Below are 18,877 nucleotides of genomic sequence, written 5' to 3'. Positions count from 1 at the left end.
CTTCTTTGTTCTTCCAATTAGGTTCTAGTTGTGTACTTGCTAGTTTACACCCTAGTTTGCTCGTCTCTTTTAGCAAGTTAAGAGTGTACTTTTTTTGGTATACAAAAATGCCATCCTTACTTCTTGCTACTTCCAAACCAAGGAAGTATCGCAGTTCCCCCAGCTCTTTTACTTCAAAGGCCTGCCTTAACTGTTCTTTCAGCTTCTCAATTTCTTAGTTATTGTCCCCCGTGATGATGATATCATCCACATAGACTATTAAAGTTGTTCTCTTTCCATCCTTCCCAATTTTTGTAAAGAGGGTGTGATCCGCTTGTCCTTGTTTATATCCCAACTTGTATAGAATATCACTAAATCTTTTAAATCAAGCTCTAGGTGATTGCTTTAGGCCGTATAGAGATTTTTTCAATTTGCATACCTCATCTCTTGTATTCTTTTTCTCAAACCTCGATGGTATCCTCATGTAAATCTCCTCCTCTAAGTCTCTATTTAGAAAGGCATATTTTATGTCCAATTGGTGCAGTTTCCAGCCCAAGTTTACCACTAAGGACAGTAGAATCTGGATTGAGTTGAGTTTGGCCACGGGAACAAAAGTTTCTTCATAATCTAAGTCTTGAGTTTGAGTGAACCCTTGAGCTACAAGCCTTGCCTTATACCTTTCCAAACTTCCATCTGATTTATACTTCAGAGTGAACACCCACTTGTTGGCAACTGCCTTCTTTCCCTCCGGAAGATCCATAATTTCCCATGTACCATTTTTCTCCAAGGCTGCCATTTCTTCCACAATTGCCTTTTTCCAGTTTTCATCCTGCAATGCTTGATAAACATTTCTAGGAATAGCTACACTGTCTAAACTGAAAGTAAATGCCTTAAAAGAGGGAGACAATTTTGAGTACCCGACGAAATTAGTAATAGGATGCTTGGGGCACATCCTTTTACCTTTCCTCAAGGCAATTAGAATACTTAGATCATCAGCAAGCTGCTGCTGTATATTGACATCAATATCAACTGTCTTATCTAGACTTACCTCCAGGTTGGATAGGTTGGTTGGCTGAAAAGCAACCTTAGGTCTTCTAGAATAGACCTTTAGAGGTTTAGTCAGGTCTTGATCACCCTGTTGAGTTTCGGTCTTCTCTTTCTCCCCTCTTAGATGATATAGGAATGGGGAGATGGATGTTGGAGAATGGGTAGGGCTAGGCTGATGAGCTTCAGTGGAGGGAAGTAGGCTAGTAAGGGGATTGAGAGGTACTGAGATGACTGTACTCCAATTGTTTATTGGATTTTCATTTGGAGTGGTATTGTGGAAGAAAGGTTGATTCTCGAGAAAGGAGACATCCCAAGAAATGATGAACTTGTGGGTTGTCGGGTTGTAGCACTTATAGCCTTGTTGGGTAGGAGAGTATCCAACAAACACACATTTGAGTGCTTTTGGGTCAAGCTTGGATGGATTTAACTGGTTTTGGTGTACGAAGGAGGTACACCCGAAGACATTACGAGAAAGAGTGTTTAAGGCCCTGGAATAGTGAGGGAAAGCTTCAGCAAAGACATTTAAGGGAGTTTTAAAGTTCAAGGTCTTTGAAGGGAGACGATTTATGAGATAGGATGCTGTTAGAACAGTCTCTCCCCAATAAGAATTTGGGACTGATTGGGTGAACATAAGAGCCCTAGCTATCTCAAGTAAGTGCTGATTCTTCCTCTCAACTACCCCATTTTTGGGGGGGTTGTATGGGTAAGAGCTTTGGTGAACAATACCATGCTCATTTAGATAATGATTAAAGTCATTTGAGAAGTATTCTCGACCATTGTCACTTCTTAAAATATGAATGGAAGCTTGGAAAACATTTTTGACCATGAGATGAAACCTCTTGAAAACTATATAGGTTTTAGATTTGTCCTTCATGAGGAAGACCCAACAAACTTTTGTGTGTGATCATCAATAAAGGTGATGAACCACTGAGTGCTTGTTAGACTTGGAAGTCTGGCTGGTCCCCAAATGTCACTGTGGGCTAAATGAAATGGCTGAGATGGTTTGTAGGAGTGTTTCGGATGAGTGCTCTTAGTTTGTTTTGCAAGTATGCAATGTTCACAATAGAAATCCTGAATTTTATTGATAGAAATTGAAGGGTACAAGACTCTAAGATACTCGAAGCTAGGGTGCTCTAATCTTTGATGCCATAACATTAAATTAGATTCTGAAACTGCAGCTAAAGAGAATTGAACAAATGACCTAAACTCTTTTTGTTGATCAAGTTTTGAGATTTGATATAGACCTCCCTTCTCTTTAGCTTTGCCAATCGTCATCCTCGAAGATTTGTCCTAAAAAACACAATGGGAAGAAGAGAATATCACCGAGCAGTCTTTATCCTGAGTAATCTTGCTTACTGACAGAAAGTTAAATATCAAATTCGACACATAAAGAACTGATTCTAATCTTAGCCTTGCTACATAAGTTGTGCCCTTTCCTTGCCAAATCTAAATTTAGACCATGTAAGAAGTCAAATATCCTTTCTTTCTCCATCATCTTGTTATACTTTCTCCCATCATCTGAGCATTCCCATGTGATCTCATGGAAGAGATCCATCTCTTGCCATAATTCAATCAAGGTATTGTAATAGTCAGTTACTGTGTTCTTACCTTACTTTGTTGATTGAATGGTGGATCGAACTTGAAAGCTTCGTGCGGTATTCTCAAGATCTAAATAAATCTCTCAAATCGCACTCGCCGTTTGTAGAAGAGGTAAGTTCTTCCTACCTTCGACTCCATTGAATTCACTAGCCATGCCATGACAATGGCATTCTCAGCTTCCCATACTCCATATGCTGATGAATCTTGGCTAGGTTTTATGGTTTCTTCGGTTAGATAGCCTACCTTCCCTTTTCCTTTAATCACAAGCATAACTGATTGGGACCACTCTTGGAAGTTGGTTCCATTCAACTTGTGTAAAGTAATCTGTAGGGAAGATACATTGAAGGTTGCGGGAGGATGTGAAGAAGTTGTAGGGACTAGACTGGTCTTTGTTGGAAGAGGGATAGAAGTTTTCGTACTAGTTGTTGAATCATCAGCCATAGTGCAAGTTAAAGAGTTATTTTACAATTAGAACTCTAAATAATCGGTGGCCACAGAAACTCGGAACTGAGCTCTGATACCATGAAGAAATTCGGTAAATCAATGAAAACTACCCTATCCTTCCTCCATTAGTAGCTATAATTAAATACGCAAGTCTCCTAGTTTGATACAAACTTATCTCCTAATTTACAACTGTTAGATGAACTCCTAAATTCTAGCACAAGATTACAAGATGAAATAACTTTAACTAATCTACAGATAATATATAAGATATACAAGATTAACTCATATATCAGCTTGAGGATAATTCGGGAGAATTATCCTCTTCTTATCTCATCCACAGAATATCTCCTTAATCCTTTAGGATTGGCCGCATCTTTGTCCTTCAACAGTTTTGATGATTACACAACGATTACATGGGTCTTTCTTCTTAAATCAAAATCTAATGTGAGTGATATTCTCCCAATATTTTTTCTATGATCTATAATCAATTTGGGGCACAAATCAAATGGTTTAGGTCAGACAATGCAAGGGACTATTTCAACCGAACCCTTTTCGCCTATTTCCTTCAACGGGGAGTTATTCATGAGTCCTCATGTGTTTCTACCCTTCAACAGAATGGGATTGCAAAAAGAAAGAATAGCCATCTCCTAGATACTACTAGGGCATTGTTGTTTCACAAAAATGTGTCTAAACAATTTTGGGGGAAAGCTATCCTCATTGCCACTCATGTCATCAACCGATTACCCTCCCGAGTGTTACATTTTCAAACTCCAATGGCCATTTTATCTCATTTCTATCCTGCTCTTGCTACCATGAATTAGCTTAGTCCTAAGGTATTCGGGTGTGTTCATTTTTTCATGTTCATAGCCCTCAATGGGGGAAGTTGGATCATAGAGATCTTAAGTGTGTCTTTGTGGGCTATTCTTCTACCCAAAAAGGGTACAAATGCTATCATCCTTCGACTAAAATTTTTTTGGTTTCTATGGATGTTACTGTTGTTTGAACCCTATTTTATGCTGTTCCTTCCTAACTTTCTACTAGCTCCTAAACCATTGCCAGCAGCTCCTAAACCTCTACTCGACCAACTTGCATTTGAACCTAAACATCTGCTTGAACCTGCACTTGACTCTACTCCACCAACTCATGAACCTCGATCCTCCCTCCAACCTGATCTCCAAACTACAAGGGGAGAGACCACCATTGACAAACCTTTTTTTTCAAATTTACTCAAGAAAGAATAATCTAAGGCTGCACCTATAATCAGCTCCAACTGGAAATGAGGTCACATCTATTGGCTCACCTTCTAATGTTGATTTCATGACTGATATTGACCTACCTAAAGCACCAAGGAAAGGAATTAGAGAGTGCCCAAAATATCCCTTATATCCACTCTCTCACTTTGTATCCTTTAAAAGATGCTCTCCATCTCATAGAAGCTTTCTTACAAATATCCATTCTTACAAACATGCATACAACATCCATGAATGTTGAAATGTAGGCCCTAGAGAAGAATAATACATGGGAGATTGTGGATTTACCAAAAGGGAAGAAACTTGTTGGGTGCAAATGGGTCTTCACAATCAAGTATAAAACAGATGGGATGCTTGAACAATACAAAGCTAGGTTGGTAGCTAAAGGTTACACCCAAACATATGGAATAAACTACCAAGAAACTTTTGCCCCAATAACTAAGATGAACACAGTGGGAATTCTCTTATCCCTGGCAGCTAACTTTGACTGGCCTTTACTACAGTTTGATGTGAAGAATGTTTTTTTGCATGGAGACCTTGAGAAGGAAATTTACATGGACATACCCCCTAGGGTTCAACAAAAATAGACCTAAGACTAAGGTTTGTAGTCTAAAAAAGGCACCATATGGCCTACATCCCGTTTTCCAGTTTCCTTCAACAAATCCAGACCATATTTTCTTTGTGAGATGAAAATTCCCCGTTTACTCCTAGCAAACTCCATTTTCAAGAAATACTTTTGAGTTTCGAGGTCTTTCACTTTGAATTTTGAGTGGAGTTCTTTTTTTAAATTCACAATCTCGATAGTGTCATCACCTGTGATAATCATATCATCTACATAGACAATCAGAGCTGCTTGCTTCCCATTATCACTTCCTTTGACAAATAAAGTGTGATTTTGTTAGGCCACCGACACTGCAAACATACCAAAGGCGTAACAAGAAGCAAAGGAATATGGGTGACATCGCGAGAGGGAGTAACGGCCAGCATGTGCGCCAGGGGTAGAATAGGCACTTGGCTGGTTTGTGTAACAAACCAGCATGTGCATGGGCTGGAAGGATAACAACCTATAAAAAGGAGGTTAGAAGGGAGAGGAGGTGTGAAGAATTTAGAGTTTCTGGCAGGAGAGTTCTGGGCCTCTCGAATGCCCAGTTTTGTTGCTTATTTCCATTGTTTTCCTTGTAATTAGGAGTTGCAATATAGCAGTAACTCATCTAATTCTCTGCAAAATCCTACCTATTGTGTTGAATCCCATCAATTTGGTATCAGAGCATTCGTCGATCACCATGGTGAACCTAACTGAGAGGGTGGGGGACCTGGAGGAGAAGGTAGACACGATGAGGGGAGAGATTCAAACAATAAACCGCAACGTAGCAGAAATGCTCGAACAGTTCGCCATCTTGCGAACAAGGTGGGACGAACAGGAACGGGAGAGGAAGGCTAAGGCCCATGGGGGTGGATGGCCAACGGAGTTTACCCCAGATTCCGAAGTGACCCTGGGGGGCGGCATGAACCAAGGAATGGAGGGGGGCATGAGTGCTACATGGCGTCAGGAAGGGAGAGGTCGGCGACTGGAAATGCCAACCTTCGTGGGAGACAACCCAGACAATTGGATTTTCAGGGCGGAGAGGTACTTCTCGATCAACCAGTTGTCCGATGATGAGAAGCTCGAGTCTGCAGCATTGTGCTTCGAGGCAGGGGCCCTCGCTTGGTTCCAGTGGGAGTCTAGGCGCAGGGGGATCTGCAGTTGGGAAGGGCTCAAGTAGGGAATTCTCAACCGATTCCGTTCCCCTCAAGAGGGGTCGCTAGAGGAGAGGTTCTTGGCTCTACGACAAGATGGTGATGTCAAGGATTACCGGTTGATGTTCGAGACTTTGGCCGCGCTAGTGTTGGACATCTCTGAGGCGTTCTTGGAGGGCCATTTCATCAACAGCCTTAAGCCAGAAATCAAGGCAGAGATCAGGGTGCTGCAACCTAGGGGGTTGGATCGGATCATGATGATGGCGCAGTGTATCGAGGATAAAAATGCAGCCATGCTCAGCTGCAGTAGGGCGTTCGGTCCAGCGAGGAGCAATTTTCCTACCCACTCTACAACCAATGTTGTTCGAACCCCTCCCATACAATCAAGAAGCCTGACTCCTCATTCAAGAGTCTTTAGTCAGGTGAGCAACAAGCTGCCAGTGGTTAGTAGTGGCAGCAATGGCTCTTTTAAATGACTCAGTGAGACCGAGTGGAAAGCCAAAAGGGAAAAGGGATTATGCTTTCGTTGTGATGAGAAATATTCAGTTGGCCACAGGTGTAAGAATAAGGAGTTGCACGTTATGATGATTTACGATGAAGAAATGGAAGAGGAAGGAGCCGAGGTGGAAATAGGAGATGAAGAGAAGAAGAAGAGGAAGTTGGGCATGGCAGTGAGGTCATTGAACTCTCAATGAATTCAGTGGTGGGGTTGACAACACCGCAAACAATGAAGTTGCAAGGGGATATAGAAGGGCAACCAGTGGTAGTACTTATTGATGGAGGGGCAACACACAATTTTATAGCTGTAGAACTGGTGCAGCGGTTGGGGTTGCCATGAACAGAAACTACCGGATATGGGGTGATCATGGGGACAGGAATGGCGGTGCAAGGGGCCGGCATTTGCAAGGGGGTGAAATTCCACCTGCAAAACTTACAAATCGTGGAGGATTTTCTGCCCTTGGAGTTGGGTAGTTCTGATGTAATCCTTGGGATGAAGTGGTTGGCAGCAGTGGGGAAGATGAGAGTGGATTGGAAGGCTTTGACTATGAAGTTTCAGGTTAGGGGATTGGCCGTGACCTTGCAAGGGGATCCCAGCTTGAGCAAAAGCTTGGTATCCTTGAAGGCTATGATGAGGGCCTTCAAGGAGAATGGAGAAGGAATGTTGCTTGAACTTGGCACGCTGGCAGCTGAATACCATGACAGTCAGGTAGAGGTTCCACTGTTCCTAAAGGAGGTGTTAGCCGAGTTTGAGGAGGTGTTCACAACACCTGAAGGGCTGCCTCCTTCCAGAAAAAAAGATCATGCAATCAACCTACTACCAGGCACGGTACCGGTTAGTGTGCGGCCCTATCGTTATCCTTATCTACAGAAAAACGAGATTGAGGAGATGGTAGGAGAGATGCTAGCGGCGGGGATTATACAACCAAGTTCTAGTCCTTTCTCTAGTCCGGTCCTGCTTGTCAAGAAGAAGGATGGCGGGTGGCGCTTTTGTGTGGACTATCGGGCTTTGAATAAGGTAACCGTGCCCGACAAGTTTCCAATTCCAGTGATTGAGGAGTTATTGGATGAGCTTCATGGGGCCAAGGTCTTTTCCAAACTCGACCTTAAATCTGGATATCATCAAATTCGCGTTAGAGCTGAGGACATTCCAAAGACTGCCTTCCAGACGCATGAAGGCCATTACGAGTTCCTCGTAATGCCTTTCAGACTGACTAACGCGCCAGCCACGTTCCGGTCGCTGATGAATGACATCTTCAGGGAGCAAATGAGGCGTTTTGTGTTAGTTTTTCTTTATGACATATTGGTTTTCAGCAAGGATTTTGAATAGCATGCACAACACTTATGTTGTGTTCTGGAAGTGCTGGCGGCTAACCAACTATTTGCAAATAGGAAGAAGTGTTTGTTTGGACAACTGGAAATTGAGTACTTAGGCCACATTATATCACAACAAAGGGTTTCCGCTGATTGTAGCAAGATAAAAGCTATGTTAGATTGGCCCACTCCCACCACATTGAAGGAATTGCGTGGTTTCCTTGGTCTCACGGGATATTATCGGCATTTTGTTAAGGACTATGGCAGGTTAGCATGGCCTCTCACGGAGCGACTTCGAAAGAACAATTTTTTCTGGGATGAGGCAGCTGAGCAAGCTTTCCAACGGCTCAAGGCTGCCATGGTATCACTACCTGTTTTGGCTTTGCCGAATTTTGACAAGCCATTTGTGGTTGAGATGGATGCGTCTGGACATGGTATGGGGGCAGTTTTAATGCAAGATCATAGACCTATTGCCTATTTCAGTCATGCCTCTAATCAGTTGGGGAAGAGGAAATCAGTTTATGAGAGAGAATTGATGGCCATTGTATTTGCGGTGCAAAAGTGGTGGCATTATTTGTTGGGACAGAAGTTTGTGGTCAGGACCGACCAAAAGAGCCTCAAATTTCTGATGGAGCAAAGGTTGGTTAGCCCAGAATATCAGAAGTGGATGCTCAAGTTAATGGGATTTCAGTTCGAAATTCAATATAGGCCTGGAATGGAAAACAAGGCAGCAGATGGATTGTCCCGCATCAGCCACTCTGCTGCCCTCTTAACATTAACCATCCCTCAGGTTCTCCAACTTGATCAGTTGGCTCGGGAAGTAGAAGCAAATGAGTGACTGCAAGGGGTGGTCAAGGATCTCCAGCTTGATCCTACTTCTAGGCCCCATTTCCAGTTGGTGGACAGTCACCTCCTCTACAAGGGTAGGCTGTACCTACCGAAGGGCTCTTCTCTCATTCCATTGCTTTTACATGAGGGACATGATGGGAAGGTAGGAGGGCACTCGGGATTCTTGAAATCCTACAAGCGGATTGCAGCCAGTGTATACTGGCCAGGTATGAAGAGGGACATCCACAGGTATGTGAGTCATTGTGCTATCTGCCAACAGAACAAGGTACTAGCCTTGAAGCCGGGAGGGCTCCTGCAGCCCCTGCCTATCCCAAACCAAATTTGGGACGACATTGCTATGGACTTTATCGAAGGCTTACCAAGGTCGGGCAAAATGGACTCGATTTTGGTGGTAGTAGATAGACTCAGTAAGTATGGGCATTTCATCGGGCTTAAACACCCTTTTACAACTGGAGAGGTGGCAGGAATCTTCATCAAGGAAGTTGTGCGGCTTCATGGTTTACCACGGTCCATTGTATCTGATCGAGACAAGATCTTCATGAGCAAATTTTGGGAGGAGTTGTTCTGCCTCCAAGGCACCAGGCTCCACCGCAGCACAGCTTACCATCCACAAACGGATGGACAAACGGAGGTGCTGAATAGGACATTGGAGACATACCTACGCTGTTTTGCTTCCTCTAAACCGAAAGCTTGGTTTGTGTGGCTGCCTTCGGCAGCCTCAAGAATTACACCATTCCAGGTCGTTTATGGGCGCGAACCGCCAACAATATTGAGGGTTGAAATGGGATCCACTCCTGTTTCAATAGTGGAGCAACAACTGGTCGAAAGAGATCACATTTTGGAGGAACTTAAGGCACAACTACTAAGGGCTCAAGCAGTAATGAAGAAGGGGGCTGACATGAAAAGAAGAGCAGTGAAGTTTAAGGTCGGGGACTTAGTTTACTTGAAATTAAGACCCTATCGACGAAAGACATTGGCTGGTCGTTCCAATGAGAAGTTGGCTCCTAGATTCTATGGTCCCTTTGAAATGGAAAGGGAAATTGGGCTTGTAGCTTACCAGTTAAAGCTGCCTTCACACTGCAGCATTCACCCAGTCTTCCATGTGTCCCAGCTACGAGAAGCCAAAGGTGCATTGCAAGCCACTAGGGAGATTCCTAATCAATTAAGTGCAGAATTGGAAATGTTGGTTGAACCAGAGGCAGTGCTGGGGGTCAGGCCAAGAACATGAAGTAATGTATGGGGGATTGGATGTCCTACTCCAATGGAAGGGGTTACCTCCTTTGGAAGCCACTTGGTTTATAGCCTAATTCAGCAGCAATTTCCCTCTTTCCACCTTGAGGACAAGGTGAAAGTTAGGGAGGGAAGTAATGTTAGGCCACTGATACTGCAAACATACCAAAGGCGTAACAAGAAGCAAGGGAATATGGGTGACACCGCGAGAGGGAGTAACGGCCAGCATGTGCGCCAGGGGTAGAATAGGCACTTGGCTGGTTTGTGTAACAAACCAACATATGCAAGGGCTGGAAGGATAACAACCTATAAAAAGGAGGTTAGAAGGGAGAGAAGGTGTGAAGAATTTAGAGTTTCTGGCAGGAGAGTCCTGGGCCTCTCGAATGCCCAGTTTTGTTGCTTATTTCCATTGTTTTCCTTGTAATTGGGAGTTGCAATATAGCAGAAACTCACCTAATTCTTTGCAAAATCCTACCTATTGTGTTGAATCCCATCAAATTTGTCTGTCCTTGTTTATACCCAAGTTTCTTCATAACAGAGCTAAATTTAGTAAACGATACTCTAGGAGATTGTTTTAGATCATAAAGGGATTTTTTCAGTTTACATACCTTCGTTGATCCAACATGCATCTCAAATCTTGGAGGAGCTCTCAAGTAAACTTCCTCATCTAGAGTGCCATTCAAAAAAGCATTCTTAATGTCCATCTGGTGTAGTTCCCAATCCAAGTTTGCAGCTAGTGATAGCAATACTCGAATTGTATTTAGTTTTGCCACCAGAACAAAGGTCTCTTCATAGTCAACTCCATAGGTTTGGGTGTACCCTTGAGCCACCAATCGAGCCTTGTATCTTTTTACAGTGTCATATGATTTGTACTTCACTATAAACACCCACTTGCTTCCAATAGTCTTTTTTCCTTCACGCAACTTCACCATCTCCCATGTTTCATTTTGTTTTAGAGCTTTCATTTCTTCTATTACCGTCATTTTCCACTGTGGATCTTATAACGCTTCAAGAATAGTGTGGGGCACTTGAATCTCATCTACTTTGGAAATAAATGCCCTATAACTTCCTGATAACTGAGAATATGTGAGATAGTTAGAAATTGGGTGCTTTGTACAAGCTCTTACCCTTTTTCTAACAACAATTGGGAGATCCAAGTCATCTTCTTGTTTTACATCTTTAACCACACTTGATTCCTTTTCCATTGAAGGATCTACCATTGGTTCAGACTCATGGTTCTGTTCGAGAGTGTGTAGCCTGCGAGAGTAAACATGTTTCAGTGGTGGTCTAGATTGTGGGACACTCCCCCTGATTTGGGACCAGTTCGATTTGAGTGTTTGGAGAGGAAGAGCTGGGAAAATCAAGGGCAAGTAAGGTTACAGGATGCAAGGGAAAAGCTTGTTGCTCAGGGTTCAGTTTAACAAGTTCTCCTATGGCTATTGGATCCCAACAATGATTTCCTGATGAAGTCTTCCCCTAGAGAGTAGCTTGGGGATAGAAGAATTGGTGTTCCACAAAGGAAACATCACAGGAAATCAGAAATCTTTCGGAGGGAAGATAATAACACCTGTACCCTTTCTGAGAAACATAATACCCAAGAAAATACACTTGTAGGCTTTGGGGTCAAGCTTACTTGGATTGGGTTGATTATTCTGAACAAAGGTAAGACACCCAAAAGCCCGAAGTGGAAGAGAGTTATGAATGTGATGAAGGAAAGACAGAGAGTAAAGCACTAAGTGGAGTGCTAAACTTGAGAACTTTGGGTGGCAACCGGTTGATAAGGTAGGCTACAATCAAAAAAGCCTCTCCCCAAAGAGAATGAGGGACATGACTAGTGATCATGAGGGACCGGGCAACTTCCAGCAAGTGATGATTTTTGCACTCGGCTACCTCATTTTGCTGAGGAATATAAGAGCAAGAATTTTGGTGGAAGATATCCTGGTCTTAAAGGTAGTGATTAAAGGCGTGAGAAAAGTATTTTTTATCATTGTTAGTGCGGAGGATCTGTATAGAAGACTAGAAAACATTTTTGATAAGCTGGTAAAACTGTTTAAAGATCATGGGAACCTTAGACTTATCTTTCATCAAGTAGACCTAACAAACCCAGGTATGATCATCAATAAATGTGACAAACCACCATTTGCTAGTGATGGTGGAAACTTGAGATGGACCCTGGACATCACTATGCACAAGGTGGAATGGGCGTGATGGTGTATAAGTACGAGAGGGATAGAGAGAACGTGAATATTTTGCTAATACACAATGATCACAATGAAAGGAACTAGGGTCTTTATTAAGGAATAACTGGGGGTACATAAACTTTAAATATGAAAAACTTGGATGCCCTAATTGTTGGTGCCAGCGAAGGACATCGGATTCTAAGATAGTGTGAAGACCCACGGGAACAAAAGGATTGAATAGACTACTGTTGGATAGATAATACATGCCATTGTGCTCTCTAGCATTGCCAATCGTCCTTGCCAATGGTAAATCCTGAAAATGACAATGGCAAGGAAAAATAGTTATAGAGCAATGTAAATTAGTTGCCAATTTATGAATAGAGATTAAATTGATTGCACTGCAATTTGGGCACATAAAGAACAGACTTAAGTGGCAACCCAAACACCTTGAGATCACCTCGGACCACAGCCTTACACAAGGACCCATTTGCCACAGTAATACCAATGTCCTTTGTACGAGGGTGAAAATTAAGGAGTCCAGCCAAAAAGCCACACATATGGTCAGTCGCTCCAAAATCCACAATCCAAACGTCTTGGAGACCTTTGTCGGATAAAAGGGAAGTAGAAAAGCTGATTTTACCTTTGTGAGCCATAACTGCAGTGGAACTAAAATTAGGTTCCTTTGTAGGATGGAGGAGTTTTTTCAGCACCGCCATTTGTTCGACTATGAACGATAAGACACCAGGATGAGGGAGAGGCAGGTGGGGCATCAACAACATAAGTTGTTTTTGTGTGTCTTTAACTTTTAGGTTTCCAGTCGGCAAGCTTCCATGAAGGTCCCAACAAGTCTCATTGGCGTGATATGGTTTGTTGCAATGCTTACACCGTAAACGATCTTTCTGAGGCCCGAGAGACTGTTGCCTAGAAGGTCCTTTGGATTTTTCAGGATGATAAGCTACTAATGTGGAGCCTTGGGTAGTAGAATCCATGCTAGGATGTTTGGAATGAGGCATCATAATACGTTTGCGACTTTCTTTGTGATGGACAATTGCAAAGGCCTCATTGACAGTCGACAGAGGTTTTGGTCCCCAAAATACGGCCTCGTACCTCATCTAAATCAACATTGAGTCCTTGTAAAAAATCAAAGACACGGTCTTTCTCCTACATAGCTAGAAACAGTTGATCATCCTTGGTACAATGCCAAGTAACGGTATGATACAGATCAAACTCCTGCCACAACTCAGAAATGGTATTAAAATATTATGTGACTGACATATTTCCCTATTTTGTGGAGTGTAAGGCAGATCAGACTTCAAACAATTGAGAGACGTTCTCCAAGTCGGAGTACATTTGGCGGACAACAATCCACACTTGGGCAGTGTTGTAGAACAAATTTTGGCTTCCAATTTTGGGTTGCATGGATTAGATGAGCCAGGCCATTACTAGAGAATTTTTCGCTACCCATGTGTTGTATTTGGGAGATTGAGGGCTTGGGGCTGGCGGAACACCAATAAGATAGCCCATTTTCCCTTTACCAGTCATCATGAGCTTCATAAACTGGTACCATTCCCGAAAATTGGTCAAGGTAGGACGTCTACACAATGGCAGTGTTGGGATTGAAGGAAGGAGGCGTCGGGACAGTGTTTGGGTTAGTGTTTTGTTCGGTGTGGGAGTCAAGGGTTGAAAACATGGAGGGTTATGCCGGTGGAGAGCTGGTCAGTGAGTCCATGGTGGTCGCTGGATCAGTTGGCACCATCGTTGTTACTGGGGCAGGGGTTCGATGTTTGAGTCAGTGGGTACTGTAGGTCGGAGGATTCTTCACGGCTTTGATACCATGAACAATTGTGAGAAAACTTGGTATGTATTTCTCTAATCCTCACTAGAAATGGTTACAATATATATAAGAGAAAGAAATCAATCAAATCCCTATGACTAAGGAAAAAAGAAAGAATCTTAATTATATCAATTATTAATTTATATCAATCAACCAATCTCAATAATTAAGGTTGATTATAATCAATTCCATAGATTGTGGGATAATTGGGATTGATAATCAATTCTATAAATTGTGGGATTTGATTTTCCAACACTCACAATCTAGTCTAGCATGATCGTACCAAACATATAGAGATCAATAGACATTTCGTCGAGGAAAAACTAGATAGTGTTATAATTACTACTCCTTATATGCCAATTGAAAATCAATTAACTAACGTCCTAACCAAGGTCTTCCGTTGGCAAGATTTTAGGAGATTACATGCAAGCTGTGAATGGTCAACATTTACTCGTCAGCTTGAGGGGGAGTGTTGGAGATTTGAATTGATTACTGATTTGAATTGATTAGGACATCCCAATCAATCTCCTCTGATTGTGGGATTGGTTGTTGAATCTTTTCATGTTTATTAGTTTCCTTTTGTACAGATTTGATTAGGTTTCCATTCTTCATAGTTTCCTTCTTGTAATCTTTCCTATTTTGTAAGTTTCTACATGTATATATAGGGTGGTGTACCCTACGATGTAAATATGAGAAAGCAATTACAGCATTACAGCTTTGTTTACAGTCACACCTTTGCCATAATATTCTCATCTCGATTATGCTCATATTTTACACATGTTAGTCCTTTATTATTTGAGGGGGAGCTTTAGCAGCAATGGTAAAGTTACTCCTTTATAACCAGAAGGTCACAGGTTTGAGTGTAGAAAAAGTCTCATTGCACCAAAGCAAGGGAAAGCTTATGTACAAATACAACCCTCTCAACTTTTACAAAAAGGGAGTCTTGTGCCCTAGGGATTCTCTTTTTAGTGCTTTATTGTTCAATATTTTGTCCGTACAACAGAGTTGTCTTATAACTTACAAAGAAAAAAAACAGAGTTGTCTTGTAACCATTTAATAGAACATCCCTTTTAGCTTTAAAGGGATTTTACAATTGCACAAATTGCTTTCAGCGCCATCTAATAGAACATCCCTTTATTGTTCAATACTCGGGCCATGTAGTGAGTAGATAAGAGGGCTATGCCTCAATGGAACGATCTTTTTATTTATAATACATGATGAAATGAAATAATGGTTTCTAACTTCGATTGTAGCTTTCTAATACGACCACTTCCTTTATCCAAGCTTGGGTCTGGTTGTGTAAGGAGTATTACCTTTAACTGGAATTCTTAAACTCAATCACCGGTGGAGTTTCCAAGGAAGACATATCTTCCTGTCTCACATTCAACGCTCTTTCTTATTCTTCTTTTCTTCATTCTATTTTTTTTTTTTTTTTGTAGCATAAAGCTGGTATCTACCCAAGAATCATGGACATAGTGACATGAGACAGACATATCTTCTTCTTTTTGCTTGTGTAAGTGATGGATACATGTATTATCCAGGTTGGTGTATCTAAAAATTAAAAGGTTAAAAAGGCTATGCTGGGAAGTGGTTTTGACACTTGTTAGAAAGTATCCTCTTTAGTGTTGTGTCCATGTTGCACACAGGCACAGTACGTTGTTGAAGAATAAGTGTTTCTTTGGTTGTTACTGTATGCAGTAGATGTGCAGTGTTTCATCACTTCCATTGGCACATTTTGAATGCAATTCATGCAGATGAAAAAAAAAGTAATGCCTTTTTTCCCCTTTCCACTTCTAATTTTAGGTTTCCCTCCTCTTGCTAAACTTGTTTTCCTCGTTAAGCTCCTTCCTGCATCACCTTGCCTTCACTGCTTCCTCGAACAATTATCTGGGCTTACTTGAGCTTGCTATCTTGATAAAAATCAGCTTGGAGCATTCTACCAAGCATGCCGATCTATTTGGCAGCATGGTTCAAGAGACCAGCTCTAAATTGCAGTTTTGGAGTTTGTTCTGGTATCAGAATATCCTTATCAGCATTTGGTTGCATTATGTTTTTTTCTTTCTTCCATTTTGGTATACTCCTTATAATGGATTGTTTCTTAAAATGTAGATTACACCACAATGTATCCTTTTCTGTAATATATTCTTAAGGATGGCTGGTTATATTATTTTGCTAATATTGTTGATAGTTTATGAGGATCAAACCTGATCTTTGATTTGGGGATTGGCTCTAGGCCATTTTGACAAGTCCCTGGGGATGATATGTACTTTCTATTGTGGACTTTTATCTAGGAATGCATAAATATGCAGAATTCCTGGTGTCCTGAACATGAAAGAGGAGCTTTTCTACCAATATACAAGGGCATGCTAGCAAGATCTTGAAGAAATTTGCTTGTTAGAGATGGTTTTAAGTTAAAGATTGCTTTGGAAGATGGAATACTGAGTGGCAAAGTGCATATATACTTTCTGTGATATATTTTTGAGGAGTAGACATTGTATTTTATAGTAAAGACTATTATTTTTATTTTCCTAGTGCATAATGGACAATAAATTTGCAAAATCCTGTCACTAGGGATTGCTCAGTGTTGTTGATGCATTTATTGTCTCTCTTCTCATTATGCTTAGAGGGATTGGTTCTAAAATTTTAGGAACATAATACAAGCTTTGTTTAATGCCCATCCTTTCTTTGTGCCAGAGCAAATTTGAATTCCTGCTGAGACTTCAAGAATTTATAGAGTTGGTTAGAGCTGAGAAGCACTTGAGAGCTATTGGATATGCGCGGAAGTACCTTGCACCATGGGGGCCCACCCATATGAAAGAACTGCAGAGGGTCGTGGCTACACTAGCTTTTAAGAGCAGTACTCAGTGTGTGACATACAAGGTAAAGTGGTAAACAACATATTCCTTGTGCTGTATGTTATGTTAAACTGCAAGTGGCCTTTTCCATACTTCAGTGAGCACTAGCAATTGCAAGAATATGAATTATCTCCTCTAACTTGCAAAACTTGATTGCACAGTATGATAAGTTATCTAAATAAATAAGGTGTAATGCAGAACTCTGTGCATTGTGTTTGTCGCACCCTGAATCTGTATTGTTTATGACTAATCTTTGAACCTAACAATAAATGTTTGATTCCTGTGATAACTTAGCAGCAATTCCCTTTGTATGATTAAGTGTTCACTAATGTATATGATCTTTTAAAGTTTTTTGTGCAAATTTTCCTGATTTCCTCTGTAAGTTACTTCTATTTTTTGGCTTTGCTCAGACCTTATTTTGTTAGTTTGACATTTTAAAATTTTTCTCTCTTCACTGGTCGCTTGTAATAAGACTTTGGGAGTATCTTGCTCCCCCTCGCTTCTGGCAATTTGTCAGGAGCAGTTTTTATGAGGTGCTTCCTGATCCACCAATGCAGTCTTTTATGTCTGTTAATTATGTGACACTAGTTGTTTTCCATTTGTTCTTTTACACTAAACCTAGATACACATTTTTCATTTGATTGATGGATTTGTTTCACTTTTTAGGCTGATATTTTATAGGTTGATGCTTCATATTTAATTGCATTCTGTTCGTTATTATTTGCAGGTTTTATTTGAACCAAAACAATGGGATTTCTTAGTTGACCAATTCAAACAGGAATTCTGCAGGCTATATGGAATGACCTTTGAGTCTTTGCTGAATATTTATCTGCAAGCGGGATTGTCTGCTCTGAAAACTCCGTATCCACGCTTAAATCACTTCTTACCAATAATATGTTGTTACATATTTTCTCCATCTAGCTTAGAATAGTTTCGGCAGCCTTCATACTATCAAAAAAGAGTCAAGATTTTAAACCATCAAGTTGTTAAGGAGGATTGCTTTCTTCAGAAACTTCTTTTTCTATGTCATCGGATTGTTATACGCCCTTCAGAACAGCATAGCAGGTTTTATTTTGTGTCATTCCCTCAAATAGTACTCTGCCTTTTCCTCTTGGTTTCCATGTTTGAGCTAGTTGGAGATCCATACGTCTGATTTTATCAAAATGCATCTAACAATTCAACAATCTGGTAGACTTTTTAGCCGGCTCTATTTTTTCATTTTTGTTCATGGTTTCACCTTGACCTAATTTAGGTTCTGTTATGAAGACGATTGTACCAAAGAAGACCCTCTTTCTCAAGAGAGCTTTCGCAAATTAGCAGCGCCATTACCATTTTCAAAGCAGCATCATTCGAAGCTCGTGTGCTACATAAGTAAAGAGCTCATGGACACCGAGAACCCACCCCTTGTCTTGCCAAATGGCCACGTCTATAGCACTAAGGTCCACATTATTTCGATCAGGACTAACTTCTTTCTGTAACTTGTTATTCTAACGTGCTCTTCTTCCATGGCAGGCTCTCGATGAAATGGCCAAGAAGAACAACGGCAAAATCACTTGCCCCAGGACAGGTCTGGTCTGTGACTACTCGGATGTTATTAAGGCCTATATTTCTTGAATCCCATGGCCATGGCTATGGCTGACCAAACCAGCTGTACATTTGAATTCTAAAGTTGCTGCCTTCTCTCCATACCCACTGAATAGTTCAATTCTTAATTGAAGGACTCTCCCTCTAGTAGGTCCTGTTCCCCCCAAAATGTCTTCTTCAATCAAGGGTTGGAGATTTATTTCATGTACATATGCAACTCATTTCAGACTTGTAGTTACTGTTGTTTAGCCTGACTTAAGCTGGAAGATATTTTTATAGATCTATTGGTAGCTTGTCAAATGAGAGCTTCAATAAATAGTTCACTTTTAACAGCAATATATCCGTAATGACAAATTTGATAGAACTTTAATAGTGTTGTTATCCATGTTGGCATTCTTCTACTAATGACATTTAGTATCTTGTCTGGTAGTCGTAGGAACTCCATGGTAAGGATTCTTTTGCCACTGGGATTTGGGA

General features: G+C 41.2%; 1 protein-coding gene across 1 annotated transcript in view; it reads left to right on the top strand.

Annotated features, from left to right (window-relative positions):
* The window catches only part of LOC127809824 (protein MAEA homolog), a 53,410-nt gene extending 34,940 nt beyond the window's left edge, over positions 1–18,470 (top strand). The window contains exons 4-7 of the mRNA XM_052348955.1: positions 16,656–16,841; positions 17,544–17,677; positions 18,069–18,255; positions 18,329–18,470. Coding sequence (XP_052204915.1) covers positions 16,656–16,841; positions 17,544–17,677; positions 18,069–18,255; positions 18,329–18,430 — 609 coding nt within the window. The 3' untranslated portion in view covers positions 18,431–18,470. The remainder of the gene's footprint in view (positions 1–16,655; positions 16,842–17,543; positions 17,678–18,068; positions 18,256–18,328) is intronic.
* The last annotated feature ends 407 nt before the right edge of the window (positions 18,471–18,877 follow it).

This window comes from Diospyros lotus, chromosome 9 (assembly GCF_014633365.1).
Source record: "Diospyros lotus cultivar Yz01 chromosome 9, ASM1463336v1, whole genome shotgun sequence".
In the NCBI taxonomy this organism is placed as follows: Eukaryota; Viridiplantae; Streptophyta; class Magnoliopsida; order Ericales; family Ebenaceae; genus Diospyros; species Diospyros lotus.
Note: the sequence above shows the minus strand (reverse complement) of the source record. Positions and strands in the feature narration are given on the sequence as shown.